General features: G+C 45.0%; 1 protein-coding gene across 5 annotated transcripts in view; it reads right to left on the reverse strand.

The window, feature by feature from the left end:
* Positions 1-1,105: 1,105 nt before the first annotated feature.
* The window catches only part of wdr70 (WD repeat domain 70), a 190,032-nt gene continuing 172,012 nt past the window's right edge, over positions 1,106-19,125 (reverse strand). For all 5 annotated transcript variants that reach the window (XM_080183355.1, XM_080183359.1, XM_080183358.1 and 2 more), the window contains exons 16-18: positions 10,645-10,761; positions 10,250-10,412; positions 1,106-1,540 (exon numbers count right to left, since the gene is read on the reverse strand). In XM_080183355.1, the coding sequence (XP_080039481.1) occupies positions 1,453-1,540; positions 10,250-10,412; positions 10,645-10,761 (368 nt within the window). In that variant the 3' untranslated portion in view covers positions 1,106-1,452. The remainder of the gene's footprint in view (positions 1,541-10,249; positions 10,413-10,644; positions 10,762-19,125) is intronic.

Consider the following 19,125-nt stretch of genomic DNA (forward strand, 5'->3'; position numbering starts at 1 on the left):
GTATTGATTCCAATAGTTTGCCCACAGCTGAGGTTAGACCAACTGTCAGTCTGTTCCTCGCTCTTTTTTTAAACAAAGGTACAACATGAGCAGACCTCCAATCCTCCAGCACCACACCCACATTGAGAGGATTGGAAGTTATGGTCAGAACCTCTGCAATTTCTTCCCTTATTTCTTTTAACAGTCTGGGATTAATTTCATCCTGCCTTCATGATGTATCAATTTCAAGGTAAAGACAAGGTACTGTGGATTCTGAAAACAAAAACAGAAAATGCTCAAAAAGCTCAGTCAGTCTGACAGCATCTGTGGAGAGAGAATAGAGGACCCTTCAGAGCTCTGATGAAGGATCATCCTGACACGAAATGCTGGCTCTATTCTCTCTCCACAGATGCTGTCAAACCTGCAGCATTTTCTGTTTTTTGTTCAAGGATACTAATCCAATTAATACTTCCCTTCTCCCTATGTTTATAATATCCAATACTTCATATTCCTCCTCCTTGTCTACAATGTCTGTGTGGTCCCCCTCTTTTTTTGAAGACATACACAAAGTATTCATCAAAAACCCACATCTTATCTCCACACAGGTTTTTGTTTCCTTTTATGGGCCCTAATCTTTCCTTTGTTACTCTCTTATTTTCATCCTCTCACTCACATCACCAGGTTGTAAAATTTGTTGGTGACTGAGCACTAACATATTCCAATCAATTCTTTGACATCATTTTAACAAAGACGTGAACTTGATATTTGACACAGTAGTAAGGTTGAGTGGCCTTCTTTGATCTCAGCTGCCTATTTATCTTCAGAAACAGACCTTGACTTTCTAAACCTGAGTTTTTGATTAAATTAGACAAGAAAGCATTGAGATTATTGGAGTAAATGATTTGGGAGGTGGACCTTAACTGATCGTTACACAAGGAGAAATTCTACCATGGCAGGTGGTGCAATTTGAATTCACAGAACCAGAGAAATAGAATTCTATGAAAATAGCCTGGCAAGCACTCAATTCAAGGGCAACGAGGGATGGCAATAAATGCTGGCCAGCCAGTAACACCATGTCCCATGAATGAATAATAAAAAAAAAAAATCAGTAAACTAATAGCCGAAACATCTTTCATTAGATTTTATTCACACAAGACAGGGAATAAAATACCAGGCGTAAGAAATAAAATTTCACGGCAAGACATCAGCTGTCAAAAAATAGACCAAGTCATCTCTCTCCCACTTGCCTCCCAGTTCTCCATCCTGCCCCATAATCCCATACTCATTCCTTCACAAACATTAATTCTCTCATCTGCCCCTTTCCTACCCACCCCTCTCAATTAACCCCTCCCAATCCTTACCCCCAACTAGTTCCTCTGCTCATCCAACCACAGAAACATGTAAAGGAGATAAGAAACCAGCGCACGGCCACAGGCCCTAAAGCTGATCAACAATCCATGATCCATATGCTGCTCAAAGTCTGCGTTTCTTCCATTCGGGCTCATCATCCTCCACCTCTTCCTCCAACTCTGCTGTTGCAAACACTGCATGTGGCTGGGTCCTGAAATCAAAAGTGAGAAAGTGAAGGCCATTTTCAGAGGTAGGTGGGTTGGCAAAGGATTATGGGAGTCACAGAAAACAAGCGGGACACAGAGGGTGAGAAGGCAACAGCGGTGCATATGGTAAAATAAGTCAGAACACTAGAGGTCCAGAACATTCTGCCAGAAAAAATGCTTGAAACTGAACACAACATAAAACACTACAGCACAAACAGGCCCTTTGGCCCACAGGTTGCGCCGATCGTATCCATATCTACCAGGCCTATTTATAACCCTCAATCCCATTAAATCCCATGTACTCATCCAGTAGTCTCTTAAAAGATGCCAGTGAGTTCGCCTCTACCACCACCGATGGCAGCCGATTCCACTCACTCACCACCCTCTGAGTGAAAAACCTACCCCTGACATCAATAAAAGGAGCCATACGAGACAATTTTCTTCTTGAGCATGTTCCACCATTCAATATGATTGTGGCTGATCTTTGACTCAAAAACTACCTTATTGCATACACCCCATAACCCTTGATTCCTCAGGAACCAAGGATCTTTGTAATATAAAATAATGAAATCCACTGCAGGGAATTCCAAAGATTCAAAACCCTCTAGGTGAGGGCATTTCTCATCTCAGTCTGAAATAATTGGTCCTTATCCTGAGACTCATAGAAACATAGAAAAACTACAGCACAAACAGGCCCTTCAGCCCACAAGTTGTGTCGAACATGTCTCTACCTACCAGGCATACCTATAACCCTCTATCTTACTAAGTACCATGTACTTATCCAAAAGTATCTTAAAAGACCCTATTGAATCTGTTCCTGTATTTTAGGTTTTACAATTAGGGGAAATGTATACAATCTTCACTGACCAGAAACAGAACTGGACCAGCATTTAAACACTGCGTACCCCATCCACCACCGATGCAAAGTGACAGCAATATGTGCCATGCAGATACTGTTTTTGTAACTCTTCTGCCACGTGGGACCTTATCATAGGCTTTAATCTCATCAATCCTCTTTGTTACTTCCTCAAGAAATTCACTCACTCCTCATTCGATAGTCCCGTCTTCCTAAGAGTAACCCCATAAGACTTGGGAGCAGAAGTAGGCTATTTGGCCAGCTGAGTCTGCTCATAAGAACATAAGAAATAGGAGCAGGAGTAGGCCATCTAGCCCTTCGAGCCTGCCCCGCCATTCAATAAGATCATGGCTGATCTGTCACTGCTCAGTTCCACTTTCCCGCTTTCTCCCCATAACCCTTAATCCCCTCTCTTATCAAAAACCCATCAACCCACGTCTTAAAAATATTTAGTGAGGCAGCCTCCACCACTTCAACGGGCAGAGAATTCCAGAGATTCACCACCCTTTGAGTGAAGAAGTTCCTCCTCAACTCCGTTCTAAACCGCCCCCCTTTTATCTTGAGGCTGTGCCCCCTAGTCCTACTGTCTTTTTTGAGCGGGAAGAGTCTCTCCACCTCTATCCTATCCATCCCATTCATCATCTTATACGTCTCAATGAGATCTCCCCTCATTCTTCTAAACTCTAACGAGTACAAGCCCAGTTTATTCAGCCTCTCCTCATAGCTCAACCCCCTCAACTCCGGAATCAGTCTAGTAAACCTCCTCTGCACTCCCTCCAAGGCCAAAATATCTTTGCGCAGGTGCGGCGCCCAAAACTGCACACAGTACAGCCTCTTCCTTTTTATATATATATGCTCCACCATTCAATGAGCTCATAACTGATCTGATAATGATAATCTTCAACTCCATTTCCCCGCCTTATCCACAAAGCTCTCGATTTCTTTACAGCGGGATCCCATGGCAATTTGACCATACAAAGATCAAAGAAAATTACAGCACAGGAACAGGCCCTTCAGCCCTCCAAACCTGTACCGACCATGCTGCCCGACTTAACCAAAACCCTCTACCCTTCCAGGAACCATATCCCTCTATTCCCATCCTATTCATGTACTTGTCAAGACACCCCTTAAAAGTCACTACTGTATCCGCTTCCACTACCGCCCCCGGCAACGAGTTCCAGGCACCCACTACTCTCTGTGTAAAAGATCTGCCTCGTACATCTCCTTTAAACCTTGCCCCTCGCATCTTAAACCTACGGCCCCTAGTAATTGACTCTTCCACCCTGGAAAAAAGCTTCTGACTATCCACTCCGTCCATGCCTCTCACAAACTTGTAGATTTCTATCAGGTCTCCCTTCAACCTCCGTCGCTCCAGTGAGAACAAACCAAGTTTCCCCAACCTCTCATCATAGCTAATGCCCTCCATACCAGGCAACATATGGTAAATGTTTTCTCTACCCTCTCCAAAGCCTCCACATCCTACTGGTAATGTGGCAATGAGAATTGAACACTACATTCTAAGTGCAATCTCAAGTTCCATAAAGCTGCAAAATGACTTGCCAGTTTTTAAAGTCAATACCCCGGCTGATGAAAGCAAGCATGCCGTATGCCTTCTTGACTACCTTCTCCATCTGCATTGCCACTTTCAGTGACCTGTGTACCTGTACACCCAGATCCCTTCGCCTATCAATACTCTTAAGGATTCTGCCATTTACTGTGTATTTCCTATCTGTATTAGACCTTCCAAAAGCCCTGGCAGACATATTTAAAATGTCAGTATGCACGGGGGAGATGCCGGATGATTGGAGGGTGGCTCATGTTGTTCTGTTGTTTAAAAAATGGTTCCAAAAAAAAAATACAGGAAATTACAGGCCAGTAAGTTTGACGTCAGTGGTGGGCAAGTTATTGGGAGGTGTGATAAGGGATAGGATCAACAAATATTTAGGTAGACAAGGACTTATTCGGGAGAGTCAACATAGCTTTGTGCGTGGTAGGTCGTGTTTGACCAATCTTCTAGAAGGTTACCAGGAAAGTGGATGAAGGGAAGGCGGTGGATGTTATCTACCTGGATTTCAGCAAGGCCTTTGACAAGGTCCCTCATGCGAGGTTAGTTAGGAAGGTTCAGTCGCTAGGTATACATGGGGAGGTAAGTAAATTGGATTAGACACTGGCTGAATGGAAGAAGCCAGAGAGTGGTTGTGGAGGATTGCTTCCCTGAATGGGGGACTGTGATGAGTGGGGTGCCACAGGGATCGGTATTGGGTCCATTGTTGTTTGTCATCTACATCAATGATCTGGATGATAATGTGGTAAATTGGATCAGCAAATTTGATGATACAAAGATTGGAGGTGTGGATTGTGAGGAAGGATTTCAAAGCTTGCAGAGGGATTTGGACCAACTAGAAAAATGGCAAATGGAATTGAAAATGAGCTGCCCGATAAAGTGGTAAATGCGGGGTCACTTTTAACTTTTAAGAAAAACATGGACGGGTACATGGATGAGAGGGGTGTGGAGGGATATGGTCCAAGTGCAGGTCAGTGAGACTAGGCAAAAAATGGTTGGGCACGGACAAGAAGGGCCAAAGGGCCTGTTTCTGAGCTGTAGTTTTCTATGGTTCTATTTTCTATGAGTTCCTTGACCCGTACATAGGTGAATAGGTTAGCAATGTCAAACAAGCATATTGATGCAGCATTGAAAGTCCTGTAGTGGGCTTCAGTGAGATTATGGAATCCTCCATGTTCTTTGTGGAAAACCTGCTCAAACCCAGTTATAATAACTCACCTAATTATTTGGTTAATTCATACCATGTAGAACCAGCTATGGTTAGATAAGACAAAAAATAAAAGGACATTATTTTTCTATGTTTTGAACACCTCATACATATGCGGACACAGTGAGCTGTGAAAGTAAATCCTGTAATATATACCACCCGATAGCTCGTTATTCTTACACAAGTCCAACAAGCTTTTTTGTAACTTGCTTCTGAACAGTTGCTGTCATGCTTAACAGGAGGTTCCGTGTAGTATAAATTGTTATTCTTTTTACAGTTAGTATTTTTGTAAGCCTATGCTATGAATGCAAGACAAAAAGCTTTGAAAGCATCTCTCTTTTTCAGTCATAGTCAAGTCCCGTACTATCAAACGACTATTAATAATGGGGCATTGTGTGTGAGAGGTAAAGGTATTCAGGCCTTTTGAAGTTTATTTCATGGGAGATCAGAGAATGATGTGGAGATGCCGGCGTTGGACTGGGGTAAACACAGCAAGAAGTCTCACAACACCAGGTTAAAGTCCATCAGGTTTATTTCGTAGTAAACGCCACTAGCTTTCGGAACGCTGTTCTTCGTCATGTGAGGGGAGAGTTCTGATCGCAAACAGGCCATGTAAAGGCACGCACAGTTTACAGAATACTGATTAGAATGTGAGTCTTTGCAGCTAATCTGCTATTCAAGTCTTAAAGATGCAGACAATGTGAGTGGAGATAGTATTAAGCACAGGTTAAAGAGATGTGTATTGTCTCCGGAAAGGACAGTAAGTGAGATGTTGCAAGTTCAGGCAAGTCATGGGGGTTACAGATAGTGTGACATGATCTCAAGATCCTGGTTGAGACTGTCCTCGTGGGCGGAACTTGGCAATCAGTTTCTGCTCAGCGACTCTGCGCTGTCGTGTGTTGTGAAGGCTGTCTTGGAGAATGTTTACCCAAAGATCAGAGGCTAAATGCCCATGACCACTGAAGTGTTCGCCAACAAGAATGGAACAGTCTTGCCTGGTTATTGTCGAGCGGTGTTCATTCATCCGTTATCATAGCGTCTGCATGGTCTCCCCAACGTACCATGCCTTGGGACATCCTTTCCTGCAGTTTATCAGGTAGACAACATTGGCTGAGTTGCAGGAGTATGTGCTGAGTACCTGGAGGATGGTGTTCTCATGTGAGATGATGGCATCGGTGTCGATGATTCGGCATGTCTTGCAGAGGTTGCTGTGGCAGGGTTGTGTGGTGTTGTGGTCACTGTTCTCCTGAAGACTGGATAGTTTGCTACGGATTACTGCAAAGAGGTGTACCAACAACTGAACAACGGGAAACACTCCCGCAGTTACCCAGAGATCCAACCAAAGAACACACCCGTCAACTCAACACTCTGATCAAGACCTTTGATCCAGACCTTCAGAGCACCCTCTGTGCTCTCATCCCACATACTCCCCACGTTGGGGATCTGTACTGCGTCCCAAAGATACACAATGCAAACACACCCGGCCGTCCCATTGTATCGGGAACGGGACTCTGTGAGAACCTCTCTGGCTACGTCGAGGGCATCCTGAAACCCATTGTACAAAGAACGCCCAGCTTTTGTCATGACACTATGGACTTCCTACAGAAACTCAGCACACATGGAGCAGTTGAACCAGGAGCACTCCTCATCACAATGGATATCTCGGCACTCTACACCAACATCCCCCATGACGATGACATTGCTGCAACTGCCTCAGTACTCAACACCGACAACTGCCAGTTTCCAGATGCAATTTTACAACTCATCCGCTTCATCCTGGACTACAATGTCTTCACCTTCAACAACCAGTTTTTCATCCAAACACACGGAACAGCCGTGGAGACCAAATTCGCACCTCAAAATGCCAACACCTTCACGCACAGGCTCTAACAAGACTTCTTCACCACACAGGACCTTCAACCGATGCTATACACTAGATACATTGATGACATTTTCTTCCTTTGGACTCATGGTAAACAATCACTGAAACAACTATATGATGACATCAACCAGTTCCATCCCACCATCAGACTCACCTAGACCATTCTCCAGAATCAGTTGCATTCTTGGACACACACATCTCTATTATGGACGGTCACCTCAGCACCTCACTGTACCGCAAGCCCACAGACAATCTCACAATGCTCCACTTCTCCAGCTTCCACCCTAAACATGTTAAAGAAGCCATTCCCTATGGACAAGCCCTCCGTATACACAGGATTTGCTCAGATGAGGAGGATCGTGACAGACACTTCCAGATGCTGAAAGATGCCCTCATAAGAACAGGATATGGCACTCGACTCATCGATCGACAGTTCCGACATGCCACAGCCAAAAACCACATTGACCTCCTCAGAAGACAAACATGGGACACTGTGGACAGAGTACCCTTCATCGTTCACAGCTTCTCCGCTCTGGGGAAGTGATGATATCTTCTCCGGAGTCTTCAACATGTCATTGATGAAGACGAACATCTCACCAAGGCCATCCTCATACCCCCACTTCTCGCCTTCAAATAAACGCACAACCTCAAACAGACCATTGTCCGCAGCAAACTACACAGTCTTCAGGAGAACAGTGACCACAACACTAGACAACCCTGCCACAGCAACCTCTGCAAGACATGTTGGATCATCAACATGGATGCCATCATCTCACGTGGGAACACCATCCACCAGGTACACGGCACATACTCTTGCAACTTGGCCAACATTGTCTACCTGATACACTGCAGGAAAGGATGTCCCGAGGCATGGTACACTGGGGAGACCATGCAGACGCTACAACAACAGATGAATGAACACCGCTCGACAATAACCAGGGAAGACTGTTCCCGTCCTGTTGGCGAACACTTCAGCGGTCACGGGCATTGATCTTTGGGTAAGCGTTCTCCAAGGCAGCCTTCACGACGTATGACAGCGCACGGTCGCTGAGCAGAAACTGATGGCCAAGTTCCACACACGAGGATGGCCTCAACCGGGATCTTGGGTTCATGTCACACTATCTGTAACCCCCATGACTTGCCTGAACTTGCAAAATCTCACTTACTGTCTTGTCTGGAGACAATACACATCTCTTTAACCTATGCTTAATGCTATTTCCACACACATTGTCTGCACCTTTAAGACTTGAATAGTAGGTTAGCTGCAAAGGCTCACATTCTAATCAGTATTCTGTAAACTGTGTGCGCCTTTATATGCCCTGTTTGCGATCAGAAATCTCCAATCACCTGAAGAAGAACAGCGTTCCGAAAGCTAGTGGCGTTTACGACGAAATAAACCTGATGGACTTTAACCTGGTGTTGTGAGACTTTTACTGAGATCAGAGAATCACAGAATACTGCCGTGCAGAAGAGGCCCTTCAGCCCATCAAGTCTGCGTCAACGCATTAAATGCCCTGACCTGCCCATCTCATCCCACCTGCCAGTTCTTGGCCCATTGCCTTGAATGTTATGGCATGCCAAGCACTCATCCAGGTATTTTTTAAATGATGTGGGGCATCCTGCCTCACCACCTTCCCAGGCAGCACGTTCCAGGCTGTCATCACTGAGTCAAAAAGTTTTTCCTCAAATCCCTCCAAAACCTTGTTTAGGAGTCAGGAGGTAATGCTGCAACTTTATAAGAACCTTGTCTGACCCCACTTGGAGTACTGTGCGCAGTTCTGGTCGCCTCACTACAGGAAGGACATGGAAGCTATTGAGAGGGTGCAGAGGAGATTTACAAGGATGTTGCCTGGATTGGGAGGCATGCCTTATGAAGATAGGTTGAGGGAACTAGGTCTCCTCTCCCTGGAGAGATGAAGGTTGAGAGGCGACCTGATAGAGGTTTATAAGATGTTGAGAGGAATAGATAGGGTGGATTCTCAGAGGCTATTTCCCCGGGTTGAAATGGTCGCTACGAGAGGACACAGGTTTAAGGTGCGGGGAGGAAAGTACAGAGGAGATGTCAGGGGTAAGTTTTTCACTCAGAGGGTGGTGAGTGAATGGAATCGGCTGCCGTCAGTGGTGGTGGAGGCGAATTCGCTGGGGTCTTTTAAAAGACTTCTGGATGAGTATATGGGATTTAATGGGATTGGGGGTTACAGATAGTTCTATGGCTTGTTAGGTATAGATGTGATCGGTGCAACTTGTGGGCTGTAGGGCCTGTTTGTGCTGTGGTGTTCTATGTTCTAACCTTCCACCCCTTACTTGTGTCCCCTCATAACTGACCCTTCAACTAAGGGGAACAGCTGCTCCTTATCCACCCTGTCCACGCTCCTCATAATCTTGAGCACCTCAATCAGGTCGCCTCTCAGTCTTCTCTGCTCCAACGAAAACAATCCAAGCCTACAAGCTCTCTTCGTAATTTAAATGTTCCATCCCACGCAGCATCCTGGTGAATCTTCTCTGCAACCCCTCCAGTGTGTTCACATCCTTCCTATAATGTGGTGACCAGAACTGCACACAGTACTCCAGCTATGGCCTCACTAAAGTTCTATACAACTCCATCATGACCCCTCTGCTTTTGTAATCTATACCCTGATTGATAAAAGTGAGTGTGCCATATGCCTTTTTCACCACCATATTAACCTGACTTTCCATCTTCAGAGATGTATGGGCAAACACATCAAGGCCCCTTTGTTCTTCAGAATTTCCCAGTGTCAGACCTTTCACAATATATTTCCTTGTCAAATTACTCCTTCCAAAGTGCATCATCTCACACTTTTCAGGGTTAAATTCCATCTGCCACTTATCTGCACATTTGACCATCTTTTCCATATCTTCTTGTAACCTAAGACATTCAATCTCACTGTTAACCAGCCAGCCAATCTTTGTTTCATCAGCAAGCTGACTGATCCTACATAGTCATCTACGTCATTTATACAAATGACGAACAATAAGTGGCCCAGCACAGATCCCAGTGGTACACCGCTGGTCACTGGCCTCCAGTCACTAAAGCAGACATCTATCGCCACCCTCTGTCTCCCACCACTACTTTAGATGGAAAGTACAAAAGAGTAAGATGGCTCAATTGCTTCTCTTTCCTTATGAACCTCAAACCTGAGCTCCCGCCAATCTGAGACTCTGATTTTTCACTAATCAGACTCACTTCACATAGGCTGGTGCCACCCAGTATGGGTTCTGTTCGGCTTCTTTTGCATGACGTAAGATAGCTTCACGCGGGTTGCTATCGTCTGTTTTATCCAGAGCTATGTTCTTCACAATAAATGATGATAGTGTCCCACCATGAGTCCCAACACGTCCACCACGTCCTGTAAGAAAGGCAAGGTCGGCAGGTCAAAGGCACATCATATTCCCAAAACCCATCCCGAATTATTGCCCTTTTATCCCCAGGAACCTTGATGCAATTGACTTAAACCCTCCAAGGTAACAGTCAAACTTAAGTTTACCCAGTAGCTCCCAGGTCCTGCAATACTCCTTAGTTAACACAATTGATATTGGATGTAGCTTGCTGTCATGAGACAGATACGAAGAGGACGATACCTGGTCCAGATACAGGGGGTTCTGGTTTGTGAGATTTAACAGGGTCAAGACGATCTTTCTCCAACTGTTTCCTGGTACTCTTCTGCCTGGGCTCCCGGAACATGGGCAACGCATGAGCTGAGAACAAACAAAGCAAACAATTTATTAAATGATAATTGTACTATTCACACTAACCCTAATATTTTCAGGCACCTGGGGTATGGGGAACATCAGTATATTATATTGAGGGCCACAGGGTACATCAGAGTGTCAGATTGAGGTGTGTGGGATTTATCACAGTATTACAGTGAGAGGTCTGGGGTATATCAGAATGTTACAGTGAGGGGTGTGGGGTGTATTAGAATATTATTGAAGGGTGTGGGGTATATCAGAATGTTACAGTGAGGGGTGTGGGGTATATGACAGTATTACAGTGAGGGGTGTGGGGTATATTAGAATATTACTGAGGGATGTGGGGTACATCAGAGTGTTACAGTGAGGGGTGTTGGGTGTATGAGGAGAGATTAAGTCGGCTAGAATTATATTCTCTGGAGTTTAGAAGAGTGAGAGGGAATCTCATAGAAACTTAAAAAAATTCTAACATGGTTAGACAGAGTAGATTCAGAAAACATGTTCCCAACATGTGGTGGTGGAGGCGAACTCGCTGGGGTCTTTTAAAAGACTTCTGGATGAGTATATGGGGTTTAATGAGATTGAGGGTTATAGATAGGCCTGTAGGTTGGTAGGTGATGTGGTCGGCGCAACTTGTGGGCCGAAGGGCCTGTTTGTGCTGTAGTGTTCTATGTTCTATGTTCTAACAGTAGGGGAGTCCAGAACTAGAACACAGAACATTCCAGCACAGTACAGGCCCTTCAGCCCTCGAAGTTGCGCCGACCAGTGGAACCAATCTAATGACCCTCTAACCTAAACTATTCCAATGTTATCCATATGCCTATCCACTGACCATTTGAATGCCCTTAAAGTTGGCGAGTCCACAACTGCTGCAGGCAGGGCATTCCATGACCTTACTACCCTCTGAGTAAAGAACCCACCTCTGACATCCATCCTATAATTACCACCCCTCAATTTAAAGCTACTTCCCCTCGTATTAGCCATCACCATCCGAGGAAAAAGGCTTTCACTGCCCACCCTATCTAATCCTCTGATCATCTTGTATGCCTCAATTAGGTCACCTCTTAACCTTCTTCTCTCTAATGAAAACAACCTCAAGTCCCTCAGCCTTTCCTCATAAGACCTTCCCACCATACCAGGCAACATCCTGGTAAATCTCCTCCACACCCTTTCCAATGCCTCCACATCTTTCTTATAATGCAGCGACCAGAACTGTACGCAATACTCCAAGTGCGGCCGCATCAGAGTTTTGTACAATTGCAACATGATCTCTCGGCTCTGAAATTCAATCCCTCTACCAATAAAAGCTAACACACCGTACGCCTTCTTAACAACCTTATCAACCTGGGTGCCTACTTTCAGGGATCTATGCACACGTACACAGAGATCTCTCTGCTCGTCAACACTACCAAGAGTCCTTCCATTAGCCCTATATTCTGTAATCCTGTTACTCTTTCCAAAGTGAATCACCTCACACTTTTCTGCATTAAACTCCATTTGCCGCCTCTCAGCCCAGCTCTGCAGCTTATCGATGTCCCTCTGCAAACTGTAACATCCATCCTCACTGTCTACAACTCCTCCGACTTTGGTGTCGTCAGCAAATTTACTAACCCATCCTTCTACACCCTCATCTAGGTCATTTATAAAAATGACAGCAGTGGCCCCAAAACAAATCCCTGAGGTACACCACTTGTAACTGAACTCCAGGTTGAATATTTCCCATCAACCACCACCCTCTGTCTTCTATCATAGAACATAGAACATAGAACACTACAGCACAAACAGGCCCTTCGGCCCACAAGTTGCGCCGACCACATCACCTACCAACCTACAGACCTATCTATAACCCTCAATCTCATTAAACCCCATATACTCATCCAGAAGTCTTTTAAAAGACCCCAGCGAGTTCGCCTCCACCACCACTGACGGCAGCCGATTCCATTCACTCACCACCCTCTGAGTGAAAAACTTACCCCTAACATCACTTCTGAACCTCCCTCCCCGCACCTTAAATCTGTGTCCTCTCGTAGCGACCATTTCAAACCGGGGAAATAGCCTCTGAGAGTCCACCCTATCTATTCCTCTCAACATTTTGTAAACTTCTATCAGGTCGCCTCTCAACCTTCGTCTCTCCAGGGAAAAGAGTCCCAGCTCCCTCAACCTAACTTCATAAGGCATGCCTCCCAGTCCAGGCAACATCCTTGTAAATCTCCTCTGCACCCTTTCAATAGCTTCTACATCTTTCCTATAGTGAGGCGACCAGAACTGCGCACAATACTCCAAATGAGGCCTGACAAGGGTCTTATAAAGTTCCAGCATTACCTCCCGACTCCTAAACTCAATCCCTCGATTAATGAAGGCCAGTACACCATACGCCTTCTTGACCACCTCCTCCACCTGCGAGGCCGATTTAAGAGTCCTGTGGACCCGGACCCCAAGATCCTTCTGCTCCTCAACACTACTCAGACTTCTGCCCTTAATAGTGTACTCGTATCAGCTAGCCAATTCCTGATCCAAACTGCTAAATCACCCTCAATCCCATGCATCCATACTTTCTGCAGTAGCCTACCATGGGGAACCTTATCAAACGCTTTGCTAAAATCCATATACACCACGTCAACTGCTTTACCCTTATCCACCTCTTTGGTCACCTTCTCAAAGAACTCAATAAGGTTTGTGAGGCACGACCTACCCTTCACAAAACCGTGTTGATTATCCCTAATCAAATTATTTCTCTCTAGATGATTACAAAAACTATCTCTTATAATCCTTTCCAAAACTTTGCCCACAACAGAAGTAAGGCTCACCGGTCTATAATTCCCAGGATGGTCTCTACTCCCCTTCTTGAACAAGGGGACAATATTTGCTATCCTCCAGTTTTCCGGCTCTATACCTGTAGCCAATGATGACATAAAGATCAAAGCCAAACAGATTAACATTTCTGATAGACAAGGGAATTAAGGGTTATGGGGAGAAAGCGGGAAAGTGGAACTGATCCACTTCAGATCAGCCATGATCTTATTGAGTGGCGGGGCAGGCTCGAAGGGCTAGATGGCCTACTCCTGCTCGTTTTTCTTACGTTTCAAAGGCTCTGCAACCTCCTCCCTAGCCTCCTAAAGAATCCTAGGATAAATCTCATCCGGCCCAGGGGACTTATCTATTTTCATACTCTCAAGAATTGCTAACCCCTCCTCCTTATGTACCTCAATCCCGTCTAGTCTAAAAGCCTGTATCTCAGTATTCTCCTCGACTACATTGACTTTTTCCTGTGTGAATACTGACAAAAAAATATTCATTTAGAGCCTCTCCTATCTCTTCAGGCTCCACGCGCAACTTCCCACTACTGTCCCTGACTGGCCCTAATCTTGCCCTAATCAATCTTTTATTCCTGACATACCTATAGAAAGCTTTAAGGTTCTCCTTGATCCTACCTGCCAAAGTCTCTCATGTCCTCTTCTAAACTCTCTCTTTAGCTCCTTCCTGGCTAATTTGTAACTCTCCAGTGCCCTAACTGAGCCTTCACGTCTCATCTTTACATAAGTCTCCTTCTTCCTCCACCAGAGATTCAATTTCCTTAGTACACCACGGTTCCCTCACTCGACCTCTTCCTCCCTGCCTGACAGATACATACTTATCAAGGACTTGCAGTAGCTGCTCCTTGAATAAGCTCCACATTTAAGATGTTCCCAGCCCCTGCAGTTTCCTTCTACAACCTATGTATCCTAAATCTCGCTAATAGCCTCATAATTACCTTTCCCCCAGCTATAACTTCTGCCCTTCAGTATATGCCTATCCCTTTCCATCACTAAGGTAAACGTAACCGAATTGTGGTCACTATCACCAAAGTGCTCACCTACCTCCAAGTCTAACACCTGGTTTGGTTCATTACCCAGTACCAAATCCAATGTGGCCTCACGTCTTGTTGGCCTATCTACATACTGTGTCATGAAACCTTCCTGCACACTTTGGACAAAAACTGCCCCCGCTAACGTACTCGAACTATAGCTTTTCCAATCGATATTTGTAAAGTTGAAGTCCCCCATAACAACTACCCTGTCACTTTTGCTCCTATCCAGGATCATCTTTGCAATCCTTTCCTCTACATCTCTGGAACTTTTTGGAGGCCCATAAAAAACTCCCATCAGGGTGACCTCTCCTTTCCTGTTTCTAATCTCAGCCCATACTACCTCAATACACAAGTCCACATCAAATATCCTTTATGCCACCGTAATACCGTCCTTGACTAACAATGCCACGCCTCCTCCTCTTCTACCACCTTCTCTGCTCTGACTGAAACATCTGAACCCCGGAAGCTGCAACAACCATTCCTGTCCCTGCTCTACCCATGTCTCTGAAATGGCCACAACATCAAAGCCCCAGGTACCAACCCATGCTTCAAATTCATAGAACATTACAGCGCAGTACAGGCCCTTCAGCCCTTGATGTTGCGCCGACCAGTGGAACCAATCTAATGACCCTCTAACCTAAACTATTCCAATGTTATCCATATGCCTATCCACTGACCATTTGAATGCCCTTAAAGTTGGCGAGTCCACAACTGCTGCAGGCAAGGCATTCCATGACCTTACTACCCTCTGAGTCAAGAACCTACCTCTGACATCCGTCCTATAATTATCACCCCTTAATTTAAAGCTATGTCCCCTTGTGTTAGCCATCACCACCCGAGATAAAAGGCTCTCACTGTCCACCCTATCTATTCCTTTGATCATCTTGTATGCTTCAATCAGGTCACCTCGTAACCTTCTTCTCTCCAATGAAAATAACCTCAAGTCCCTCAGCCTTTCCTCATAAGACCTTCCCACCGTACCAGGCAACATCCTGGTAAACCTCCTCTGCACCCTTTCCAATGCCTCCACATCTTTCTTATAATGCAGCGACCAGAACTGTACGCAATACTCCAAGTGTGGCCGCACCAGAGTTTTGTACAGTTGTAACATGATTTCATGTCTCTGAAATTCAATCCCTCTACCAATAAAAGCTAACACACCATATGCCTTCTTAACAACCTTAACAACCAAAGAGGTTCATCCACCTCTATCCAGTTTAACTAATGAATGTTTTTGCTTTGCCTTGCCTTTGTTTCCTACACCAATGTGCCATGAATTCAGATGAAAAACTTAATCATCGACAATAGTTTTGTTGTGAGGACATGAATGAATGAAATTTCACCAAGAAGCCTCATGAATTGCCTGATCAATTGCTGTTGCCATGACATGTGTTCTGAACTTTATTTCATTTTCTAATTTAGTGTGCCTTTTCACAGGTCTGATGAATTACTTTCCAAACTAGGGGCCAGGCCTCACAAATAATATTATTCAATTCATTATATCTGTGACCTATTTCCTCCTCTTTCAGACATCAAAGTCACTCTTTTCACTTCCTTAACATCTGCTGTCATGCCTTTATCGTCTCATTTCCAGAATTCTCTTGAACTGTTTTTCCACTGAATGGTTGTTATAGCCAACATTAGAATCATAATCTGAAGATTATTTGTCTCATTGTTCCTGTGTTGGCTCTTTAAAAGAGCTATCCAGTTGGTCCCATTCCCTTGCCCTCTCCATAACAACTTTTACTCCTTCAAGTATTTATCCAAGATTCTTTTGGAAGTTATTACTGAATCCACTTCACCATCATTTTAATCAGTTTTGTAATAGTTTTTCCTTATTTACTCTATCAAAACTCTTCATGATTTTGAACATTTCTAGCAAAATCCATTTATTCTTCTTTGCTCTAAGGAGAGCAGCCTCACATTCTCAGTTCTCCACATAACTGAAGTCCTATACCTATGATATCATCCTACTAAATTTCCTCTGCACCCTGAGGCATTGACTTTTTTTCCACCAAAATATAATTTATATATAGGATAAAAATTCAACTTCTCTCCATATGGCATGTTCCCCTCTAACATATCCCAATACAATTGATATTTACCGTCTACACTGTATGTTAGACTTAACAGCTTCAGGACAACGAGATCTAAGGGTACATGTTCATAGCTCCTTGAAAGTGAAGTCACAGGTGGACAGAGTGGTGAAAAAGGAATTCAACTTGGTTTCATCAATCAAAACGTTGAATACAGGAGTTGGGACATCTTGTTGAAGTTGTACAAGACATTGATAAGGCCACACTTGGAATACCGTGTGCAGTTCTGGTCACCCTATTATAGAAAGGATATTATTAAACTAGAAAGAGTGCAGATACGATTTATAGGATGCTACTGGGACTTGATGGATTGAGTTATAAGGAGAGGCTGGGTAGACTGGAGCCTTTTTTCTCTGGAGCATAGGAGACTGAGGCATGATCTTACAGAGGTCTGTAAAATAATGAGGGGCACAGATCAGCTAGGTAGTCAATATCTTTTCCCAAAGGTAGGGGAGTCAAAAACTAGAGGGCATAGGTTTAAGTTGAGAGATACAGAAGTGGCCAGAAGGGCAATTATTTCACACAGAGGGTGGTGAGTGTCTGAACAAGCTGCCAAAGGTAGTACTAGAGGCTGGTACAATTTTGTCTTTTAAAAAGCATTTAGATAGTTACATGGATAAGATGGGTATAGAGGGATATGGGCCAAATGCAGGCAATTGGGATTAGCTTATGGGTTTAAAAAAAAGGCAGCATGGACAAGTTGGGCCAAAGGGCCTGTTTTCATGCTGTAAACCTCTATGACTCTATGACCTTATTTCATAAGCTCCTAGCATTAAAGTATACACACTTCAAACCACCCTCCCACCTGCCAGTACACTGCTGCGACCTTGAAACCTTATCCATGACCTTCCTATTCTCAACCTCCTGCACATTGGAGCTACAATTCAGGTTCCCATCGCCCTTTCTGAATCAGTTTAAAGCCCCCAAAGAGCATTGGTAAATTTTCCCCCCAAGATATTGGCACCTGGTTCAGGTGTCAACCATCCCTTTTGTAGAGGTCCCACCTATCCCTGAATGAGCCCCAATTGTCCAAGTATCTGAAACCCTCCCTCCTGCACCATCCCTTTAGCCACGAGTTCAAACGCTCTCTCTCTCTCTCTATTCTTCTCCTCGCTATCCTGTGGCACGGTAACAAACCAGAGATAACAACTCTGTTTTAGCCCTAAGCTTCCACCCTAACTCCCTGAATTTCTGTCTTACATCCCCATCTCTTTTCCTACATACGTCATGGGTGCCTATGTGAACAACGACTTGGGGCTGGTTCCACTCCCCCTTAAGGATCTCGAATACTCGATCAGAGACATCACGGACCCTGGCACCTGGGAGGCAACATACCAACCGCGAGTCTCACTTGTCCCCACAGAATCTCCTATCTGTCCCCTTAACTGTGCAGTTCCCAATCACTAATCCTGTACTCTTCTACCCCCTTCCCATCTGAGCATCAAGGACAGGCTCCACTCCCGAGACCTGTACCCCACGGCTTACCCATCTAGGACAGGCTCTACTCCCGAGACCTGTAGTCCATGGCTTACCCAATGTTACAATGAGTTTTGTAGGGTGTACCAGAATGTTACAGTGAGGGGTCTACGGTATATCAGAGTTCTTCAGTGAGGGATGATCTGGAGGAGGGAACCGAGTGCAGGGTGTCGAAATTTGCTGATGACACCAAGATTGGGGGAACGGCAAATTGTGCGGAGGGTGTGGAGAGTCTGCAGAAGGATCTAGATAGGCTGGGCGAATGGGCCAGGAAATGGCAAATGGAATTTAATGTTGGCAAGTGTGAGGTGGTCCACTTTGGTAGGAAGAATGGTAGGAAGGACTATTACTTACGTGGCGAAAAACTGCAGCAGGCGACGGTGCAGAGGGACCTCGGGGTCCTTGTGCATGAGTCGCAAAAACCCAGCTTGCAGGTGCAGCAGGTGGTCAGGAAGGCGAATGGGATGCTGGCCTTCATAGCGAGGGGGATTGAATATAAAAGTAGGGAGGTCTTGCTGCAGCTGTATAGGGCATTGGTGAGGCCGCAGCTGGAGTACTGTGTGCAGTTTTGGGCGCCGCACCTGCGCAAGGATATTTTGGCCCTGGAGGGAGTGCAGAGGAGGTTTACTAGGCTGATACCGGAGTTGAGGGGATTGAGCTATGAGGAGAGGCTGAATAAACTAGGCTTGTACTCGTTAGAGTTTAGAAGAATGAGGGGAGATCTCATTGAGACGTATAAGATGATGAATGGGATGGATAGGATAGAGGTGGAGAGACTCTTCCCGCTCAAAAAAGACAGTAGGACTAGGGGGCACAGCCTCAAGATAAAGGGGAGGCGGTTTAGAACGGAGTTGAGGAGGAACTTCTTCACTCAAAGGGTGGTGAATCTCTGGAATTCTCTGCCCGTTGAAGTGGTGGAGGCTGCCTCGCTAAATATTTTTAAGAAGCGGG

Source organism: Carcharhinus amblyrhynchos, unplaced genomic scaffold (assembly GCF_965287045.1).
Source record: "Carcharhinus amblyrhynchos unplaced genomic scaffold, sCarAmb.v2.hapA chromosome_265, whole genome shotgun sequence".
In the NCBI taxonomy this organism is placed as follows: domain Eukaryota; kingdom Metazoa; phylum Chordata; class Chondrichthyes; order Carcharhiniformes; family Carcharhinidae; genus Carcharhinus; species Carcharhinus amblyrhynchos.